Source organism: Aythya ferina (genome assembly GCF_964211825.1).
Source record: "Aythya ferina genome assembly, chromosome: 1".
Classification (NCBI taxonomy): Eukaryota; Metazoa; Chordata; class Aves; order Anseriformes; family Anatidae; genus Aythya; species Aythya ferina.
This window is the reverse complement of record NC_140296.1, coordinates 198,047,755-198,071,110: the sequence shown is the minus strand read 5'-3', so window position 1 is coordinate 198,071,110 and position 23,356 is coordinate 198,047,755. Positions and strand designations below refer to the sequence as shown.

The 23,356-nt window shown below is 34.5% G+C and overlaps 1 protein-coding gene across 3 annotated transcripts in view; it reads left to right on the top strand.

Moving 5' to 3' along the window:
- The window catches only part of SEMA3A (semaphorin 3A), a 174,380-nt gene extending 153,190 nt beyond the window's left edge, over positions 1-21,190 (top strand). For all 3 annotated transcript variants that reach the window (XM_084514583.1, XM_084514584.1, XM_084514585.1), the window contains 5 exons: positions 1,022-1,063; positions 5,679-5,836; positions 9,814-9,881; positions 15,018-15,160; positions 16,826-21,190. In XM_084514583.1, coding sequence (XP_084370709.1) covers positions 1,022-1,063; positions 5,679-5,836; positions 9,814-9,881; positions 15,018-15,160; positions 16,826-17,281 — 867 coding nt within the window. In that variant the 3' untranslated portion in view covers positions 17,282-21,190. The remainder of the gene's footprint in view (positions 1-1,021; positions 1,064-5,678; positions 5,837-9,813; positions 9,882-15,017; positions 15,161-16,825) is intronic.
- Positions 21,191-23,356: the final 2,166 nt, after the last annotated feature.

The window sequence follows — 23,356 nt, the reverse complement described above, 5'->3', positions numbered from 1 at the left end:
ATGCTTAACATCCACTGAACCATACCAAATTCTCTCAGGATAAGCAAGTTGAAAGCTACATAAGTGTGAAAGCTTAATAAGTACTTTATTATTTTACATAACCAAAACCATGATGCATGAGATCATTAGTAAATTTTCAGATGGAATGAAGTGCATACAGAACTGACTTGCAGACTTCATAACAAATCGATGCCATTTTTACTCTCTGGAGAAAATCCATTCAAGCAGCTGGGCCTAAAACATATAAATAATATATCTTTAATAGATCTAAATATACTTACTCTGCTAAATATTTGCTACAGTCTGTTATATAAGAAAGTAGATAGTAGTCTGATACAGATAAATGTAATTAAGAGTAGATACAGCCAAGAGAGGAATAACTCTCCTAGTGACCCATTTGGTTGATTAAATAATGGATATGCCAGCATGGGAAACAAACAAACAATAAACAAAACTTCTTGTATGTTTTCATTCTGAATTCTGTAAATATGAAGAACTTTATTTTTTTGTTTCATGTGAATAGTGCAGCACAGTCAACAAGATTATTCTTGTGATTATAGTTTGTTCTTACAAGAAAAGATTTTGCAGATTTTTTTTTCACATTTATATGGTTAAAAAGTATTATTTATTTCAGTATTATAATCTTAAATATGTAGTATATATATTTTGTTTTAGACATTATTATTTTTATATTTTCTAGGAGGTTATTTAAATGCAGCTTTAATATTAAAAGATTAATTTAATTTCAAAATGTGAAACTAGTAACAAAGTAATCACTTTGAAATGGTAACAATGATTTAAAACAATATGTCTACAATAAACATAACATGAGAGATACGTACACGCATTCTAATTCACTTATAACTTGAAAATATTCCACTGCAAAAGACAGCAAGAAGGACCATTACTAAAGAATGTGTAGTTTAATTTCAGGTTTTCTAACTTAGTCAAATAGTGTTCTACCAGAACTTCTGTATTTATAGAGCTCATTTTATATTTTAACTCTTTCCCCCCTCCCCAGGAACCCACTGTTATTTCAGCAATGAAGATTTCCACAAAACAGGTACTATATGCACAAACTTTAAATCACTTTTAAATATTTATTGGCCTCTGTCTTTTAGAGACAGTAACTTGGCAGTCAGTAGGGATATATTAATTACAGCAGCAGCACCCCATGCCTTTACATAAACATCAGTAGTTTCTCAGGAAAATGTGACATGCAAAGGTGAAAGGAAAATCCTAGTTTGTGGTACTTACTGGTAAGGTGGAAACTAAACACAAACTAACCAGCTGGAGGATCTCAAGAAAAAATTCCACATATTAAATCTCATGACAGAGAAACTGTTCTAAAGGAGTGACCAAACTTGTTCCCTTGCTTTAATGGAACCAGTACTACTCTGTAGCGTTGGTAGCAAATTCTACCAAAGCCAATGTTATAAATGGAAATTCAATTCACATGACAGAGATCCCTGGCTCTAGTTAGGCATGGAAGTAATGTTGGAAGAAAGTATCACCAGAAGAGATTATTACCAGAACCACTTCTGATCCCAGCAGAAAAGAGGTAGTGGAATACGAAGAAGCCCTAGGATGAACAAAGTGCAGAATGGTCTCTGTGAAGAGACACAAAATAAATAAAGACTTTTCAGTCTCTAAAATGGTGTAGTTTACAAACAGGCAGGGACGTGATGCTAAGGACAATACAGCATGGTAAAATCATGAATTGCATGGTGTTCCTTTCCCTCAGAGGCTAATCAGACAGCTATGTAAAATATGCAAAAGAAGATACCTTTTGACACAACACACTCTCTGGAAATGACCATGGCACACAGTTTTACAAATCCTATGGTGGATGCAAAAAGGAATTAGAACCACTGATGGGAGAATGTACCAAGGAGCAGTAAGGATAACAATGTTGTTTCTGCATCAGAAAGCCCTTAAGATACTGATCATTGCAGACTGTGGGAGTCTACTGGGGCTACTTAGTCTACTTAAACTAGATATGCATTGCTTCAGTTCAAAATAAATAAGTATGTAAATTAAATGTTGTGCAAATACCAGTTACTTGTTCACACTCATTAATTTTTCCATGAATGTCATTCTCAGTAAAAAGGAGATTTGGTATTACTTGCAGGTTTATGTGCACTGAAAGACGTATGTATTCTAAATAAGATTTAGTTAATTTAATTCTCTATTCACTATTAAACAGAAGTTGAATTCACTGTATGTAGGAAAGTTGTCTGAAAGCATTCGTGTATTTGACAGAAAACATTTTGTTTGGGGCCACTTTTCTGACATAGTTTATCACCTAAAACAACAAAAATGGCAGGACACACACACACAAAAAAAAAGTGCGATTGCATACTGAGATATTTAAAAACAAACCTGTCAAGTTGTATATGTGTTCACTTCATACCAAAATGTTCTGCTTTGGATTATTTTTATAAGTACATTCCCTTAAAGCAGCCAATCATATTTGATAATGAGACATATATTTTAGTACAATCTCTTCTTCAAAGTGTCTTTAGTTATTCAGGAGAGATTATGATTTTCTCTGGGTCTTTTGAAAACAAATGTACACTACTAAAATTGTCTAAAGCTAAAAAAGAACATAAAACACAAGTTAATCAGGCACAGTTAAGCTCATGAAAAATCAACCAGCCTCAGGATAAAATGACAGAATTATGATACAGTATGACAAGCTTTTGGCAATGTGTCTCTGTATCAAATAAGTATTTGGCAACATGTTTCCATTTTATATTTAGGTTTTCAAAATACTGTAGTTTTACAGTTCAAACACTTACTCGTGTTCTGATAATCACAGTGTTTTTCATATAAACAGCACTATAACTTCATGCATTGTAGAAAGCAGAAGCATGAAATGCAAACAGTAAAAACAGCAGGTCCTGTTGAATACATTTAAGGACATCACTTTATTTTATTTTCATCACTACAATTCTTTTATCTTAACTATAAAAGCATGGTACATGGTACCTCATTTTTAAAATTCTTCCTAAGTTCTTCTATTTTTTAAATTATTATTATTATTTTTTCTTTTTTAATTGCAAAATTCTCACCTATGTCTTCCTCCAAATGCTAGGGAAAGATTTTGGGAAGCACAATACAGCAGAGAAATCATTGGATTGCTTAAAATGTTAGTCTAGTCTTCCCAGCTTCTCTGGAGTAATGATACTTCTGCAAGGATTTTTAGAAGATTTATTATTATTATTATTATTATTATTATTATTATTATTATTATTATTATTTCTCTCTAGTTTGATCTGTTAATCAGATGATTCATTAAATTAAAAAGCACTTGGGAGACACTTTTTGCCCAAGAAGTAGTTTGTCTGTGTATGGCAAAAGAAAGTCAGACCATTGATGCAAAACATTCTATTCCTACTTTCTGAATTTCTTACTGCCTGGATTTATATATTATTAGTGTCCAGAATAATGATCACCAGCTGGAGTCTAAAAATATAATGAGAAGAGCAGCAAACAGATCAGCAGCCTTCAGGCTGTGTGGCACCTAAAACACATGCTATAGTTCAGTGACTGAACTTTATGAACTTACTTACAAGGAGTAGAGATTTTAAGTAACCCTATTCTGGCCTCTTTTTTTTTTTTTTCTTTTTTTTTCTTTTTTTCTTCTGTGTTTCTGGTAATTCTCTAATTCTAAAGACATTTATTAGAAATTAGAGAGGGCTATTTTACAAAATGAAATTGGTTACATGGGTATGTAAGAAACCATTACACCATACTTCTTTATTTTCCCATATGCATTCTCTGGGTTCATTTTTATATTGGCTACACACATTGCTACACACACACATATATACACACACATATATATTAATGCCTCAATTACATAGGACCCAGATCAATACCATCTGGACATTTAAGATACTTAAGTGAAGCTCTAATTTGACCTATGCTGCCTCTATAATCAGTAAAGAGAAAAGGCATCCCCCGAGAAATGATTAGGTCACCTATGATTTGAATTGCTGCTCTTTTTACTGCAGAATGTACCCCTAAGCTGGGAACTTCATTAAGTGACTTAAGTTAAAGAAAATCATCCCTTCATGTCTGTTGCCTGTCATCTGCTGCTCAAGGATACACTAGCTGGGGACTGCTACGTACAATGAAGGCTTTGTGGAGAGATATGAGTGGTCAGAGATTGTTGCCCAGAAGGGCGTGGCTTTACAGCCCAGCTACGGTACTATAATGGATGGAAGCAGCTGCTTAAATAGGGCTTAGTTTTCAATTTATTGGTGAATTTTCTTTTGGATATTTCTCCTTGACATATTTTCCTTGAAAAACTACTGATGTTTACATGAAGGCAAGGGATGTTTCTGTTACAGTTCATATGTCTGTAAAAACTGCCAAACTGCTGTCTCAAATAATTTAACACCTTCTTTGAACGCTTTCAGTTTTCTGTCTCCTGGTCTCCAGTGCTCATCATTTACAATAAATAGGTAATCTCAGCCACCTTCCATCCCTGAATTTCCTGGAATTGGTACCTCTGGGACATCCCAATGCAGGAGATAAAGAATTTTGATATTTCTTGAAAACCTATTTTTTCATACCAGATATATTTTCTAAGACAGAAAAAATGAATACAAATATGCATTTTCTTGGTGGGATTTGTTGGAGTGACTCAAAAGAGAAGTGTTAATTGCTCCATCATGGGTGCTGGACAGCTTTTGATAGAAAAGTGTCAGTGTTTTAAAAACAGAAGGATTACACCATGCTATTTTTATATATCCATTTATTTTGTTTTATTCTATGTATCTCAGAATTAAGTGTATTTGCTTACTACACTCATACTTGTTTGCTTTGTGAATTAGTGTTAAGCTGAAATATGTCTGGACTTTCATATGGGTTTAGTAGTTGTTTCCTCATGCCTCTCTTGGGACCAGCCTCCCAAATGGACCACCTGGATTTGATATCAAAGAGCAAACTGAGAGAGACAAGATTTTCTGTTGTGACACGCTACAAATGGTACCTCATTTTGTTTGCATCACTTTTTTCTTTTGCAGCTCCTCTCTACCTTTGAACTCCATCTTTCATTCAACATTGTTTTTTATCCAAATATAAGTATGCCATCTTCCCTCATTAAATATATGTTTTAATGAAAATGTGTGACCTGCAGAAAAGAGTATGAAGAATCAGAATTACTAGACATGCAAAGAAATGCATGCGTGGCAGAACTTCCAAGCTGAAATGTATCAGCATCTGTCTAAAATAATTTACTTTAGAAGTCCCCCTGCACATACACAAATCTAAGTCTTACATAGGAAATGGAAGTGAAAGCTGCCTATTTGTTTATTTATTTATTTTTAAAAATGAAAACCACAATAATATTCTTCATTGTTTTCTGTCACTGATTGTAGCACTATCCAGTAAGGGGATCTGAATACAAGGAAAGAAAAGAAAAAAATACAATATTATTTTTTCTTCTTAGAGAAGCCACTGAGAGTTTCCTTTAAAAAATCAGTCATTCCTATTTGATTTTTTAACCAGAGGACAATTCTCATTCCTTTAGTGTATAACAGGACCTCCATCCCCTTTTGCATTTGTTGTTTTACTGTAAATATTTTAGGCTTTCCTAGCAAAAAACCTGGTAATTTGCAATTTTATTTATTTATTTGTTTGTTTATTTATTTATATTTTTGTTACAGCAACAGCTCTACATTGGCTCTGCCACTGGAGTTTCACAGCTTCCTTTACACCGCTGTGATGTGTATGGAAAAGCATGTGCTGAGTGTTGCCTCGCGAGAGACCCTTACTGTGCCTGGGATGGTTCATCCTGCTCACGTTACTTCCCCACTGCTAAGAGGTAGGGACAGTTTCAGATATCTGCATGGTTTGCTATTTGTTTTAACTGATGATCTCAATATGACCAGAGGGCTTTGGAGATTTTTCATGGCATAGTTAAATGGAGTCTTTTCTATTCCAAAGAAAACATAATTGTGGGAGCTACGAGCAATATGAAGTCTTGGCTGATTTAAAGTGAACACTGCTACTTCTTTGGTTGGCTTAAAAACTGTTGTAAAAAAAAGTCAAAATATTCAGAGAATATTGTTTCTGAAATGTATTTGTAACTTTCTATTCAGTAATAAACAGGAAAGAAATTGATTTTCTGTAACATTAGGAGGGGTGTTGATATAAAATAATAACAATAAAAAAACCACTACTCAAACAACTAAATAATCCTACATTTTCATACGTTGTAATTCAAAGAAAATTTGTCTAATTTGTTTTGAACAGTAATGGAAAGTTATTATTTAGTGATATATAACATTATTACTGTTCTAAAGTATAATTTATATGTTGATGTATGTCTAAATGCTCCCAGATCGAAACAACTGTTATTTTATTTTCACTCTGCACTGATGTTGAAGGCTTTGCAATGTAAAGGTTAAGGGAAAACAGACTCTGTAAGTAAAAAACAGCATTTTTATAAGAATTTACAAGTCCTAGCTGCCTATTCTGAAGATTTAAAATCATATTTTCTTTGCCTTCCTTTGTTTCTAGAACTCTTTCTCTTAAAGCATATAGTTACTGAACTGCTGTTAGTTACTGAAGTAGAAATTAGGAATAACTGAATTGATAACCACTTGCAAATAAGAATACACTGGCGTAGTGTTGAGATTCCCATGATAAATTGGATAATCCAAAGATGAAAACATGTTAACATTAAGAAACAAGGAGTACAAGGATTTATACATGTAAGGACCCTTTATATATATATTGAAATTAATGTTAACATATACTTAGTTGGGAGTTTCAAGATTCAAAATTCCAGTTTTGAATTGGTTGTTTTAGGAGATGAAATGTAGTATGGGGTGGGAAGTAACACTTGTGTCACAGACTTTTCAGATGGAGGATTAAAGTTCCAAGGTTTGCATTACAATGCATCCTAAACAACTACTGATGATAAAAGAAAAAGCTGCTTATGGAATGAATATCAGGTTCTATTTTTGCACCAGGAAGCGGAATTAATCTGAGACTTTTTTTTTCCCCCTGAAATTCTTTAGAAAATAATTAAAAAGGAGAAACAGAACCCATCCCAAATGAAGAGCTGGTCACGTTTTTTCCACTGCATGGGATAATTTCAAATCTGTGTTGGGAACACAGCATTAAGAGGAAGAGGAGTAGGAAAGCAGGGAGAGGGACCAGTGAGGTTTTCAAAGGGAGTCTGAAAGACTGAATTGATCTGAAAGTTTTAAGGGTTAGAAATCAGTGTGGTTGAGTACTGCTTCTGAATCGAAGGAGATTTTAGTAAGGTCTAACCACTGGATAATCCTTCTCTGCTACCTCTCAACTATTTTCTGTCCCTGAAACTCATGCTTTCTCTGCATTCATGCTTTCTCTGCATAAAATATTTATTTTTACTCCCTGCCCACTCAAGACTCACCTAATCATATAATTCATCTGCTTACATATAGAGAAAAAATAGGGCTTTTAATTTTTTCCTTATCCGTCTCTTCAATTTATTCTCTTAAATGGCAAACTGAGCTCGCCTTTGCCATCAAGGGTAAAGGGAAAGACAGCTCTTTTTACTGGGATTAAGGGGTGAGGTTAATGAGCTACACTTGTCTGCATAGCTATAGAAAAGCCTTGGGTTGCAAAACTTGTGTTTCTTAAGCTCACTTAAAAAGTAAGTTCTGGGAGACTGAGGTCCTGACAGGAGAAGCAGCTGTTCCATGAAACCCTCCCCCTTTCTCCCCTGGGAGCAGCAGCAACAGTAGAATAAAAAGTTTACTGAAGGGGAGGATCAGCTATTTACCTGGTACCTGCTGTACCCACTGCCCCAAGCCAGCTTTGAATGCATCTGTGACAAAATCAGCATCATGGAAAACAACTTAAATGTAAAAAAAAAACATTTTCCAAATAATTAATGTCTGCAATTTTAGGCTCCAGAAATACTGGGAGAGTCCTGAGGCATTTGCACAGATGCTTTTCTAATAGAGCTTTTTTTTCTTCTTCTTTTTCCTTTTTTTTTTAAAAAGAAACTTTTACAAGCCATGATTTTAATTTACTCCTCTTTCTTTGTATATTTAAGAAGTTTAAATGACAGTTCAGAGCTCCTGTATTGTGACCCCTTAACTCTGCCCCATGTAGATGTATTCTGGTTCATATTTCATAAATCATCATGTTGATACAATGCTATGTGCGACATTTTCCTGAGATTCTAACTAAACATCACATCCAAATTCCATTGACAGTAATATGAATCTTTCCACAGGCTTTTTCCTACAAATAGTACCCTATAAATATACTGCCTTTCAAAATTTAGGATGGAATAATGTAATTGTATGGTTCCTTATGTCTTGGGGATATTTTTATTTATTGGTAAACAGCACTATAAAGAAGGTATCTGAAATTAGGGTCAGTATATTTTTGAATCTTATATCAATCAACAAAAAAATCATTCTTATTAAAGCATGCTTAGATCTCCTGATTCACTAGGAACATTTTTTGTGGTTTTTATTTCCATTATCTCCATTTTTAAAAATTTGTTGCCATACTTCATATACATAATTTCTGTTTTAACGTTTCAGTAGTTTTTAGCTGAAAGCAAACAAACAAACAAACAAAACAACAACAACAATAAAACATGTAAAGTCTTTCAGCCAAGAGGAGTCAGCTGCTCGGTTGATGGTGCCTCTGTGAAAACAATTAGTATGTGCTGATGCTGGGCTCTTAGAGACTGCAAATAGGGTTAGTGAACTGAAGAGTTCTCTGTACTGCACAACAATGACTTTTTAAAAATGTGGGCTGTTGCCACAAGGGAGTGACCAACAGTGCTTTTTACAAGGCTACTTGACTTTTGCATATCCGTTGCTGGATGCTATAATCTGAAATCACAGCATTGTTCAGCAGCTTAATCCTCTTTGTTCTCCTCTAATTTTGCAAGCCCTCAGGCTTTCTCTGGTTCCTAAAGTAAAATCCTCACACTTGAAACACATCTTTGTTTGCCTTGTTCTTCTTGCTTTTTTAATATGAAACCCTTTTCTGTGGCTCAGTTGAATTTTCTGTCACAGCTATTTAAATAAAAATAGGAGCAGACAGAGAACAAATGCAAAAACAAAAAATATATTTAAAAGCTTTATTCTGTGACATAGAGTATTTTTAGCACAGTGATTTTAGATCAGTTTGTTTTCCAAAATCGCTAGTGGAGATCAAAGAACGAAAGACTTAAGAATCATTTCCAAATCTTCCTGTGTAAGTGTTTTATTCAGTTACTCTAAAGACAAAGCCATGTGCAATACATACATTAAATGTTTTACACATACATTAGTCTGCAGTGGCTGGGATCATCTACTTAATTTAACTTAGATTTTGTAGAAAATACAACACTTTGACACTCTTTAAAAGCCATTAATTCTAATATGTCATTTTAACTAAAAGGTGCCATGTTACTTACAGTATTCTGTGTTTGCAGAAAAGCTATGTTTTCTTCATGTTTTTGGTATATGCTCAACTTTACTGTTTATGCTTTGATACCTTATAACAGTCCCGGTATCTATGAATCAAGTCATGAATTTGTCTCTGATTAATATTACCTAAAAAGTTAAAATGTACTTCATAGACTCAGTACAAGAGGCATGATCCTGAAGACTTTGTCGGTAAGTGTAGAGGCTGATGAACTATGATAATGCATAGAATATAATAATAAGCTGATTTCCTTCATCATGTTGATTAGATGCACTTGTGACTTATGTAATTTTATGTATATGCTCCATTTGTTGACAAAAGTGAATGCTGACCATTGAGGTCGCTAATAATTTTCAAATATAATACTTACAGACGTACTAGACGACAAGACATCCGAAATGGAGACCCTCTTACCCACTGCTCAGATCTGCAACATCATGGTGAGTTATGGGAATGGCTAAATTACAACAAATTTGTATGAACTTACAGACTCTGCACTGCATGAGTAGAATAGGAAGCACGTGAATGGTTTGTTGGAGAAATTGTCTTGAACATTTTGTACAGACGAACCTAATGTATCATTTTATTACAGCATCCTATTTTATGCATTTTATTACAGCAGCCTGGATCAGACACTAAAGATAATTATTTTTTTATTCCTCAGTTAACAGTTTTAATTATTATTATTCTTTTTTTTTTCTGATTCACTTACCTTATATCATATTATCACACTAGGTTCATTATGTCAGAAGAGTATAATACCACCTTCAAAACAGAAAGAAGTACATACATGTTAGTTCATATAGTTTGAATGTGATGATAAACAAGCACATAATTAGCCACCTTTGCTAAATATGGAATGGCCTTTGTTGTAGGTGACACCCTAACAGTTGTTCCATGTAGTAGGCCTGTACTGTGTGCTTTCAGTATGTTTTCGGTTTTCTTTGACATCTTTTACTTTTGTTGTTTTATTTTCACATACTGTATTGACCAGATCTTCCATTATTGAATTGCTTGGCTCACGAACCTCACAGTTACTAATTTGTTGCCAAACTCTTCAAAAGATCTTCACTCAGAAAACGAAAAATGTACTTTTTGCCCTACATGAAGAGAACACTTAGGCAACACTTCCCTCTGCTGGAAAAAAAAATAAATAAAATAATAATAAAAAAATTGTGTTTGTGTTATATCTGTAATAACAGTTAAACTATTGCACAGATTTCTGGGATAAATAAAGTAGAGGTGGCTGAACATGGAGATACCTCAAAACCCTTATGTCCATCCAGTTCTTATAATAGCAACAATGACTAATAATCCATACATGTACTCTTGTGTCAGCTGCAATTCACTACTACTATCTACCAGTAACAATTTTCTCTATCTTCCTTTTTAATTATTAGCTATTTAATCATAGTTAGGATTACTGCAGCTTTTCTTTTTGCTTCATTAGTTTCAGACTCAGGCCAAGCTACTCAGAATAAAAGGCTTGGGAAAATTCATGAACGAACTATGATCAATATACAATTGTCACATTTTTATAACTCATGAACGCACAATTAGATTAATTTGAATTTGACAATTTGGACTAGTAGAAAGTTCACAATTTTCCACTTAAATTATATCTAGTAATAGACATCAGATAGCAGATGAGACAACTGGCTATTGGGGCTGAGATGACATTTTGGTTCCCCAGTATGAAATTACATCAGGCACTACATGTGGATTTTATTCCTGAAAGCAGCATGTCGTAGACATTACCTTCACCTTTTTTAGTTTCTCCATCTTTAAACTACTCATGGTGAGCTAACTACCACGGGCCCATTTTATTTTTAACATTCTCTTCCCATTGCTAGCTGTAATTTATACAACTTCAGGTCTATTCCCTATCTTCATAGACCAGGAAAGTAATTAAAAACACTTTTTTTTTTTTTTTTTTTAACCTTCCCCTGGAAAACATACTTGTCTGAAAATATATCTTCTGTACAAAGAAAAGAGATTAATCTTGTGCAGTTTTTTTTATGACAAAAATCATGAGAACTCAAGGTCAGGAAAAAGCTATTATATACTACTCTTGACCACAAGGATTTTTAATACAGCTTTGTCAAAATAGGTAAAGCAGTGAAATATGAGGCAAGATACCACTTGAAAATGATTTCACCATCTAGTGGTGAAATGAAGATGGACTGACTGGAAGAAACTAACTTACAAAGTTAGTTGTGAATCTGTAAAATTTTCTTAGATTATTACATATGGAAAAGTGCATCATGCAGTATACAGACAGCTACATGGTCCATGAACTTTGCCAATTTATGTTATTTTTTTTCTTTGGCTCTGACCAGTAGTTTCATGGACAACACAAGTAGAATTGGGAATTTTTATAGCCAAGAATGAGCTCCAGCAATCATTTACTACATTTCTACACATTCTTCTACAGGAACAAAACAAACAAACAAACAAACAAAAAATGGTCTCTTAGTATACAAGTCACTTTTAAAGACATTGTGGAAATTTACGTAGATATCAGTCAGAAGCAATAGTGCTTAATAAGGTTTAGTTAGCTCTCTCAGTTCTTTTGTGCAAATGCTGCACAGTACGCAGCAACAGAGAAAGATGAGGATCCTCAGTTGTACATGTGTTTGGCCAGATATAAGTGTTTGAATTTAAAAACATAAATAACTTTGTGTCAGCCAAAGAACAAATTTTAATTATTCCATATTAGTGCTATCAAGAAATTTATCAAGGTGGTTTTGTTTTTTTGTTTGTTTATATGCTTGCTTGTTTTGAATAATTTGTAAGTGAGGTGGAACCTTTTCTTAGGTAAGTCATCCCAGGGAGAGCTCATAGAACTTCTCCTTGTTTGTCTGTAAAATCAGATGCATTCATCTGCAAACCAATCTTGGGATAAGTACCTAACTTTTCATACTTCTTTGGTTATGTCGGAAATTATGTATTTATCGGGGTAGTAAACTGATATTGCTGTTGGATTCATTTTGGGAGTTGCAGATCTCAGACAGGATTTGGGGTTCAAATTCATAACCACCTTCATGACTTCTATAGTTTTCTAATTACTCCAGCTGTTCTTCTGAACTTCCTAGTCGTTCATTCTTCTTCCTACTCTCTTCATCTTCTCCCTCAGTCCCAGAAGTGTTCTCTGGTCCTGTGATTATGCCATCACTTTGCTTTACTTTCTTGCACTCTACATACTCAGTATTACGTGAAATCTATAGACACTTTGGGACCTGTTTTCTGCTCCCTTAAATCATAGAAATTGAATTTTAAGGATTTCTTAATTCCTTCCCCTCTCATTGCATGGCTGTTGCTAATTTTTTTGGAGCTGTGAGCAACTTGAAAGGGGGCTTCTGCTACCTACCATGTGATCTCAGACCTGAATGCCATGGGCAAGATCCAACAAGCCACCCAGAAGTTTCAAACGGTGTCAGCATTCACCTTCAAGCTAACTTCCATTAAAACAGTGGTTAGTTTCTCAAATATTAAGGATATCCTAGATGTCTACTTTTTTCTGAAGAAACTCCTTTATATACTTAAAACTATGCTACTGCTCATGCACAGTAGGATCCTTGCCAAAGAAATGATCCTAGGTGAAGAAGGGGACATTTCCTACTGGCTGTTTTATATGCTGCAGCCATGCATGTGCTGTCTGTTGTGCATCCCAGTGCAGATACGAAACTACCTCTTGTCAACTGCATGGCAACTGTTTAGCCATGTGAATTCTGTTCCTAAATCAGAGCATCTAACTTGAAACAGTAGAGAAAGGACACCTAGATCATGCTGTTGAATCTATAGAGTAGCAATGAATAATCATCCAACCATTTCCATTTGCAATCATTATCTTTTCACTTCCAGTCATATTCAGTTAATGTCTTCATATATTTCCAGTTCTTCAATTTTATTGACAAAAATTTGCCCAAGCTCCATCAGGCCTTTCCTCTGTACACTTGGCTACATTCTGTTCCATCTGTATTACAATTTTGTTGTTGGTTTGCTTTCTAAGTCATTCCACCATTTCTCTCCATCTTCCTGGCCTAAAGCTGCACTGACATTCTTCATTGGGATGTGGTTTCTGAGAGATGTCATAAAAATTGCTTCAGTTTCTCATTTATATGATACCCTGCTTACTTGCTGGAAAAACTTATAATCCAGCAGAGGAAAGCAAACTAATCCATCCCTATTTGTTTAACATTTATAGGCCATTTGATGTTTCCTTACTGAGAACTGGGCAAGCACAAGTTCCTATTCTGTCCCCCATCCTTCCTCCTATCCTCCATCGTGCTGCAAGTCATTATGGAAAGACATGATTTCTGTGTCAACATAAACCAGGAGCTCAATTTTAACTTTGGCTCAGTAGTCTAGCAAACAACTTGTGTTTGCTAAACTTGGCCAATATGATAAAGGCTAAGTGAAAGCAAACACATTGTGACAAATGATTTATTTGAGAATATTTTCATTAGACATCATTTTCCTGTTAAACTGTTTCAAAAGAAGTTCCTAAAAAAATTCCAGTACTGTAGATCAAAAATGGAAAACGGAAAGAATGACAAATAATGGTAAGGAGACAGGAAACCCCATGAGATCAAAACAGTGTTAAATAGTTTACCAACTCCTTCCTCTCCATCTACTCTGTAGGATTATTGTATTCTTGCCACTTAAGACCATAACAGCATTTTAAAGAGCTAAGGTGGAGAGTTGTAATATGATGCCTTATAGCCTCTGCGGTATTGGAGAAGAATCAAATGCCATATAAGTCCTATAGCTATGTGATATTTCCAGCAAGTTGATGAATATCTTGAAACATTGCTGTTACAAAAGGAAGTTATTTGTTTAACTTTCTTTGTCCCCTCCCATAATGTCTGGTTTATTAACCTCATTACATTTCCATAAATTATATCTGTATGAAAGGAAATGATTAATTGAAGATTGTTTCCCTGAAAACATTATTCCTGGTCATTAACAGCTTCAGCAAACCATAGTGCTATATAATCTAAATACATTATACTACTTTTAAATAGCCTCATGTTTTACTACTTTGCTCTAAAGTATTATGATCATAGAGTCCAGGAGGCATCATTACAGGCATTCTGCAACTACACCCTGAGTTTTCTCGCTGCATACAGTTGGCCATAAAAATTCTTGTCATGTCCTAGATGTTTTCCTTGATGAATAAAAATGAGGTTTGAACAAAATTTCACAATGAAATTCATTAACTTCACATATTGATATATTAACAGCTATTAGGATTTAAAATAGAAAAATAAAAAAAAAAAAAAAACTACAAGGGTTGCTTACAAAAATAGAGGCAATGGAGATTTTCCAAAGACATGTTGGTATGGAGAAATTTATCTTTAAGAGTCTTATTATGTTGAAACACCTTAAAGGATCCCAATTTGTAAATAAACAAATTCATTTGCTAATTAAGATATTTTTTTCTTTCCTGATCATTTAAATTTATGTTTCCCTCTTCCCTTTCCCCTTCCCCTTTCCCTTCTCCTTCCCTTCCCCTTCCCCTTTCCCTTCCTTTTTCCTATTTTTCCTTTTTCCCTTTTCCCTTTGCTTTACAGATAATCTAAGTGGTCAGACTGTGGAGGAAAAGATTATCTATGGCGTAGAGAATAGCAGCACTTTTCTTGAGTGCAGTCCAAAATCTCAGCGTGCCATAGTCTACTGGCAATTCCAGAAGCAAAATGATGACCACAAAGAAGAGGTACAGTAGAAAAAAATTAAGAGACACAACTAATCTTTTCTATGAAGATATATTTGAGCCTCTGTCCTTCCCAGAATAATGTCCATCTTTACTTCAGTTTGCAGTTGTTCTCCTGGAATCTTATTATTTTTCTTGCTCCTCATCATATTCATACCCTTATCACATAAAATCCCATAAACTCCAAGAGATTTTACTGATCCACATCAGAAAACTTTCATACTCTGTCCCTGGTTTACTCCTTGTAAAGCATTTTTTGTTTGTTTGTTTGATTCTTTGTTTTGTTTTGTTTTGATTTTCATTCAGATATCTTAGATATACTAAAATTCCCTTTCACAGATGGTCAACAAAAAGCTAGTATGCTAAGTACCACCTAAAGCATCGTACACAGATTATATTGAACTTAAAAATTACGAAGACCTGAAAGCTGTTGCTACAGGAAAAAAAAAAAAAAAAAAAAAAAAGAGAGAGAGAGAGAGAGAAAGCTGACTATATTAATCTAATTATGCTATGTAAAAGGTAGTCCAACAGGAGTGTTTCCTGTGTGCTGCATGCTCCAAGACTGAACTGCAGATAATACAGATAGAGTGAGGAACTGTAGTAGACCCAAGAGTATGAAAATTTGCATATCATTTTCATTAAAAACCAGTATTCATAGAGGCAAAACCACTCACTTTCTCTGATTGCATTGCACTAAACTGACAGATTATTTTCCTCTTTCTCTTGTTACCAACATTCTTACATTATTACTCGGGTTTTTGAGAACCTATTATCCGGGTTCTCAAACCATCTTACTATCCAGCTAGGTCACATATGTCATAAGAGAATAATCTACTCTGGTATGTAGAGAGATCAAGCTAGGAAACTAAAACTTGTCTGTTGCATTTAAGTATTTGGAAATATAGATGAACTATACTGAAGCACGTTTTTTAAAGCATGCATTTAGTTATGTAAACTGATTTATATACTTTTGCTTTATTTGCATAAATAGTAAAATATTTAGAATTTATTTTTGGTGAAGAGAGCAACAGATGAAAATGTGCCCATTCTGTCCACAGCTCCACATGGATTCAAAAAAGGAAATTATATTTGTAGATATCAGTTCATTCATAAATATATGATATTTTGGACAACTACTTGTTGAATATTAAAAATTTCAGAGTGAATCCTTATTGTTCTTTTGTAAATTCTCCACTTACCCTGAACCCCCTCCTACAAATAAGACCTTCTGTAGTAGGGAACAATCGAACCTTTCCCACATATATATTTGGGCATAACTTAAAGGTAATAGTAAATGTGTCATCTTTAATTAAGGCAAATGAATCCATGCTGGCTCTGCTGATTAACTGTTGGCATTTTCTCTAATTTTACTGACAATTCCATCTGATTGAGCTGCTACCAATATTATTCAAGTATCAATAAAGACTAAAGAGTAAATTCTTCATCCTCCAAACTCTTTTTGTACCACAAGAATAGTTTGCCCAGAGTATTTGACTCTGCCATAACTGCAGATGACTGGCAAGGGGTATTCCATTTATGTGGTTTTGGGCTTTTTGGCCAAATTTTACTAGCTGAAATGAACTGTGCTAAGGAACTTGTATGTTAAGAGGATAATTTTGCACATATATGAAAGCAAACTATTGAAATTACCCCTTTTCTCTAATACAGATAAAAGTGGATGATCGAATGATCCGAACAGAGCAAGGTCTATTGCTACGAAGTCTTCAACGGAGAGACTCTGGTATTTATTTTTGTCATGCTGTGGAGCATGGCTTCATGCAATCTTTGCTCAAAGTGACCCTGGAAGTAATTGATACTGACCACCTGGAAGAGCTGCTCCATAAAGAAGATGATGGTGATGCCTCCAAAACCAAGGATGCTACCAACAGCATGACACCCAGTCAAAAGATCTGGTATAGAGACTTCATGCAGTTAATCAATCACCCCAATCTCAACACAATGGATGAGTTCTGTGAGCAGGTTTGGAAAAGAGACCGCAAACAACGCCGTCAAAGGCCTGCCAATGCGCAGGTGAATACAAATAAGTGGAAGCATCTACAAGAGAATAAAAAAGGTAGGAACAGGAGGACCCATGAATTTGAGAGGGCACCACGGAGTGTCTGAGCTGCGTTACCTCTAGGAACCTCATCCAAGTAGAAACTTGTATAGAAAGATAACTGGAAAACAAAATGCAATATACATGAACTTTTTCATGGCATTATGTGGATGTTTACAAGAGTGGAAAGTTCAAACTGTTTCCACTAGGTTTAAATAAAATCCATTTCTAACTTTCCTAGTAAGTCCTTTGTCTCTGCTCTGATTCTAAGACCAGAAAGACTGGAGTATCAAGGATGAAAACTCACCTGGACCTAGCTTAATGCTCAAAGAGTTCTCCAAGTATTCAGCAGGCAGGTTTTGCTTTCCCTTTTGCCTGAGATATAGACAAAATGCTGTATTTCATGCTGTCATCTTAAAGAAAAGAAAAACAAAACCCACCTTTCATCATCAGCACTACCACTCCTAGACTTATTATAAAACTGCATGAACTCATTAAGCTGATGAACGTCTAAACACATGATTGGACACAAGGATTTGTTCTTGTTTTGTCTACCAGTTCTCCTGTTTATAAGTACTAGAAGAGGAAAAACAATACTGAATGAGATTGTGGAAATTTGAACAACATATGGAAATTTGAACATCATCTGGAGGAACAAAAAAATTTGGAGTACACTGGCCTACTACTGATGACTTCTTTCAGCTTTGATCTAAAGATGTATTTTATAAAAAATATAATTTAAATGTACGATGGAAAATATGCAGCAAACATTAGCTCTTTTCTAAAATAGATTAGACTTTCTGTCTTAGAAATATTGTACTTCCTAATTATTGGTTTAGAGTTAAAAAAAGTGACAACTTCCAATTATGAGCTGCTTTACTTTTTTGTTTGGAAAATCTTCCAGGGGAACTAGTCACACTGCAGTTCACCTCCTCCCTACTGTCTCAGTAACCTTTATGACATGTAACTTCAAAGCAATTTTAAAACTAAGCTATTTTAACATGAAAGTCACTGTATCGCATGGAAGTCTTCTGCATTCTTTTCTCTAAGTATGGTATTTGAAATGATTGAACTTGTGTAATACCTTGCTATAGACTGAACCAATTAAGAGGAGAGCGTCGATTTTCAGTTGTATATTTTTTTATTATTATTAAAAAACAAAAACAAAAACAAAAACTAAATAGCATTAAAATACCTTCTACTAATTACACTCTTGCTTTCTTGGTTCATAAATATTTGTGAATGCTAATATTTAAATAATGTGGCTCATAGACTATCATATATCCATGAGCAAAGCTCACATTCATCTTAAGGTGTTTTGTTCCCAACTCAGTGGTAGAAATATGTCCACACTAGTGATTCTCTGTGCTCCTTTCTTTCTGTGGGCCAGATCACCCAAATTCAAAGTACCAGCACTAGGCCACATATATATAACCTCAGAGCCAGCAATCTGTTTCAAAATCAAAGGGACTATTTTATCCCTGGGTGATGTCTGCTGCAGTAGTAAATTGGTGCAGTTCAGTTTAAGACTATTTTATACTAACAGATAATTTGGTCCTGCACTTCTGTGTTATTCTATATACAGGAGAGCAACAGGGTAAAACAGACAATGCACTTGCAACATAAGTGTCAGTTTAGGGATATAAGTAGTGGATTTATTCACCTCAGCACATATGTGCCTTTGGTCCCCAGTTCTATGGTGTCCAGTTCTTTTGAGGTCATCTTTCTCCAGCCTCCTATATTTTACCTTGGTAGAGTCAGTAAATGGCATAATTTCAAGTAATGTCATTGTGGGGAAGATTACTAGAACAAAGTCCTTAGTTTGCTAAAGGAGTTTTTATATAAAAGTGTGTCTGTATTGATGACTGATCTGTTTTGCTGTTATTCACTCCAGATTATTTAATTTATCAATCACAACACTATTGGCCTTATCAGATACAATGTAACACAACCTCTGTGACAGCAACTCTCACAGTATGTCCCCATTTCCTTGCTACTCACTAATTAAAGTATCTTTCTGATGAGCAAAACCTTGGCTTCTTGCCTTCACAACAACTGGGTTATCACTGAAGGCCCAATCACTTTAGACCCCTCTGAATTTTTTGCAGGTGATGAACTTGCAAGTTTTTTTATGCAAGTTATTTTCTAGCATAAATTCATTGAATAGGGCAGGACAAGTCTGTAAGGCCATGCAAAGTACTTGGGAATTTAGTTTTGAAGCAAGTTTAACTATCTCTTGTGTTTAACTTGACTCTTGTGAACTTTAGTGTGCTGTTAAATTCCCATACTTTCATGATACGCTGAGTAGGGATAAATTAAAACATAGGTTCAACTATGTGCTTTCTTGTACAGAAATATTAATTTTCAGTTCAGCCTATGATTAATTTGTGAGCTTTGTTGTCTGCTGAAGTATTTAACTGTAATCACAAAACACTCTTTAGCCTTTTGTGTAGGGCTATTATGTAGCATCAAGTCATTAGAATCCTGTTTGTTACAAAAGGAAACAGTTTTAAAATGAACCTCAGAGAATTCATTTGAAAAAATATAGTTTGATTTTGACAGGCCCTAAATGACTTAGTTTCCTTTTATACATATTAATGGTATTGCCATGTAACTTTTTTTTTGCTTTACCTTGCTCATTTTTGCTGCCATTTGCTGAAAAAAATATAAATCCTATAAAAACTAACCTATTCCACCACTCCTTAAGAAAAGAACAGCTTACATTAAGTCTGTGTTCTAAGATATGCTTTTCTGTATTAAAAAAAAAAAAAAAAAAAAAAAAAAGATAATTAATGGGAACAAAATTACAGAAGTTGCAGTGTTTTTACTATGACCTGTCAGTCTAATTGGATAATAGATGTGATCAGATCTTACTGACTTAAATTCAGTCCTCACTGACACGAGTAGTCTTGTTTATGTCTTTGTATTTGCTCATATAAATAAGAGGATAGATGATAAGTCAGCAGCAGAAATTGATGTCTTTCACATTCATATTATGGTCAAATTAAAACAACAGTTAATACTAGTGAAATTAACTATTTTTTTTTTCCAAAGAAAATAGGCCTTAATAAATTCATGGATATAACGATGCCCTGGAGCTTCAATAAAAATCATACCCCTATTTGTGTCATATTTTTTTAACACACCATAAGGATTAAAAATAAAGGTAAAAACAACATTTCTGTAAATCATCAATAAAACCCTCTAAACCTCTAGTTACAGACTTTAGAAAACGTAAAAAGTTGTGTTTATGCTGGAGAGAAATGAAAAGTTTCATTTATAACCATAAAAAAAAATGTTTTGTTTTAAGACATCCATTTGAAAGGAACAAAAATACATTGAATCTTATTCTTACTCATGTACACTACACTTGCATGGATCACTGAAGATGGGAATTTGTTCAATGTCTCCTAAAAACTGTATGATGATTTTGTTAAACTATAACATCAAACTGAGAAAATGTGCATCTTTGCAGAACAGAGTTAAATCTTAATGACCCAATAAAGTCACTATGTAAAAAATAAAATAAAATTAAATTAAATGCATGTGAATGCGCATTTACTGATCCTTTTTATGTATTATTTAGTGAATATCAATGGTATGTGTTTAATAGTTCAGCTTTTGCTACCTACACATTAGCCAAAAGAGATGTAAATATTTTTGACTAGATAAGGAGGTACAATGTAAAGTACTGTTATCTAGAGGTACTCCATTTTGGTGTGTTCAGCATAATACTAAAATGCAAGATTTTGCCACACAGGTAATATGGTAGTTTATTTGCTATATCAGTGCCAAAGTTATGTGCTTATTCTTTAAGCACATTCCTTACTGGATAGTAAATAATTCTAATTCTGTATCTATCACTTCAATTCAGATGGGAACTAGAAAACTGGAGAGGAAAAATGTAATGAAACTGCTGCTGTAAATTATTTCTTTTAGCATGTATTCAGTTGTTAAATAAACATTTCTTCCAAATATTTGAAGTTCACTGTCTTAACTGTTTATATGGAAATGTGCCCTGTAACCTTCATGAATGTATGGAGTGTATTGCTGCCAATATAATGCTATTAGTGTATATAAGTTCTGTTTACTAATCCAGAAGGGTTGTTGTTTTTATTAATGGTGTTTATTGTTTCTTTATGAAGAGTACAAACTAGTAAGGCTTGAAATGGAACCTTCAAACTTATCTTCAGCGTATCATTTGACACAGCCTCATGGACTTGTGCAGGTAAAGCTGCACATGCACATAAGCAACCCACTCTGCCCATGAACAAAACTAAGGCAGCCTGGAAGCAAAGCAGAAACTAGCAAGTTGCTATGCTTGATGAAATCTACTCTGTATCATTCAAATGGCTTAGTACAGCTACACTGCTTCCTCTTGGAAACTGGCTTGCATAGACAGCAAGTAAAATAAATCAATTTCTGTCTGTTATCAGCATACCCTTGTATTACGCAAATTTAGTAGCTGTCTGGAAGTGCCTAAGGGCTTTATCTAAAAGTAGAATGGCATAGCATTAAGCATTGTGCAAGCAGATAATGAGATGAATTCTACCATGAAAGACATGAAGTTTAACAATACTTGACAAGAAGTGGGAAAAGAAAGTGTTATTTCCATTTGTCACATGAAGAATTGAAAAAAGAACCAGTAGTACTCAATCATCACTAATTCATTCATCTCTGTCCATGTGCCTCTCTGTAAAGCAAAGATAGAGATGTCTACTTCAAAAGTAAGTTGTACAGTTGCTACTGTCTTTTGAGCATGAAAATAAGCCCTAACAGCAGCCATGTTATTCATTGGTTTGCGAAAGATGTCATCAGACACATCAAAATGGAAAAGATGTGGAGGTCAGTCAATGCACTAACTGAAAGACCAGGGTATTTTTATTATTATTTTTTTTCTGTCTGCCTAGTGCAGGGATTATAAATACTCATAAAGGATGACCCTTGTTTCTGAATATAGCCACACTGTGTCCTTTACTAGAGTACTCTGCAGAGCACAGCTAAACTCATTGTCTTTTGCAACTACTTTGCTACATTGCCAGAAATGTATAATGCCTAGGGTTAACCTTCGTTGACATTGAGTTGGAAGAAAGAAGAAACATTTGTGGTTTAATGCATGTTTATATATATATATATATATATATATACACTAGTGAATCTCTGAAGAACATGTTTGGCAACCTCATCTATCAATTGTTATAAATGTTCCTTTTGTGAAGACTGAAATATACCCTTCTGTTTTCTTACAGGTCACATTCACTGAGCTCTCCATCAAACACATGTTTAATGTGAGGCAAAGTTATGATGTCTTTTTCCAAAGCCTAAAACAAAAGGACTATTCTCTTCAGGATGCTCAGTATCAGGATTCAAGTAGATCAGAGTATTAGTGAACCATACAGTTTCTTTGCTCCCCATAAATACTTGAGTGAAAGGTTGGAGGAGCTTCATAGTAAAAAACAGAAACCATAGAGGACAGGACTTTGGGGAAACTTTTTTTGTCCTGGAACTTATCAAAAGTTGACATTTTGGACAACTTCAGGATGATCTGAGCTAAATCCCAAAGCTCTAGTCAAACAGTTTCCATACTGAAAAACTTTCACTGCAGTTAAGAAAGCAACTTTCCTTTCTCTCATAGTATTTTCTCACCCCTATAGAAAATAGGACTCTTACCTCAATAGTAACCCATATTGGTCATTAACCATCCTTAGAAGTCCTTTGTTACCTTTGTGGAAACTCGAGAAGTTGGGGCTATTCCAGACCAGCCCCCTGAGGCAGCAGGTTGTAAGCAAGCAATATAAGCACTAATGCCATGCTGAAGGCTAAAATGTAAGGAAATTCAAGAAATTTTAAGTGTGAGGAAGGTCCTATTCCATACTGCTGTGTACTGCTACAGGCCTCACTGGCCATGAGCCGGAGTCAGTGTTTGCAGGTTTGATCAGTCCTTTCTGAATTGCTGTTTATCTGTTTAATCCTTGATCATCTGCAGTTGTTTTCCAGATGTAGACATCTCTGCCTTGTGACATAACCTAGCATACCCTAACAATCTGATTTTGTCCAGCTGACCCTGTTTAGTTGACACAGTAAAGCTGGGAAAAAAAAAAAAAAAAAAAAAAAAAAAAAAAAAAAAAAAAAGTACACCTAAC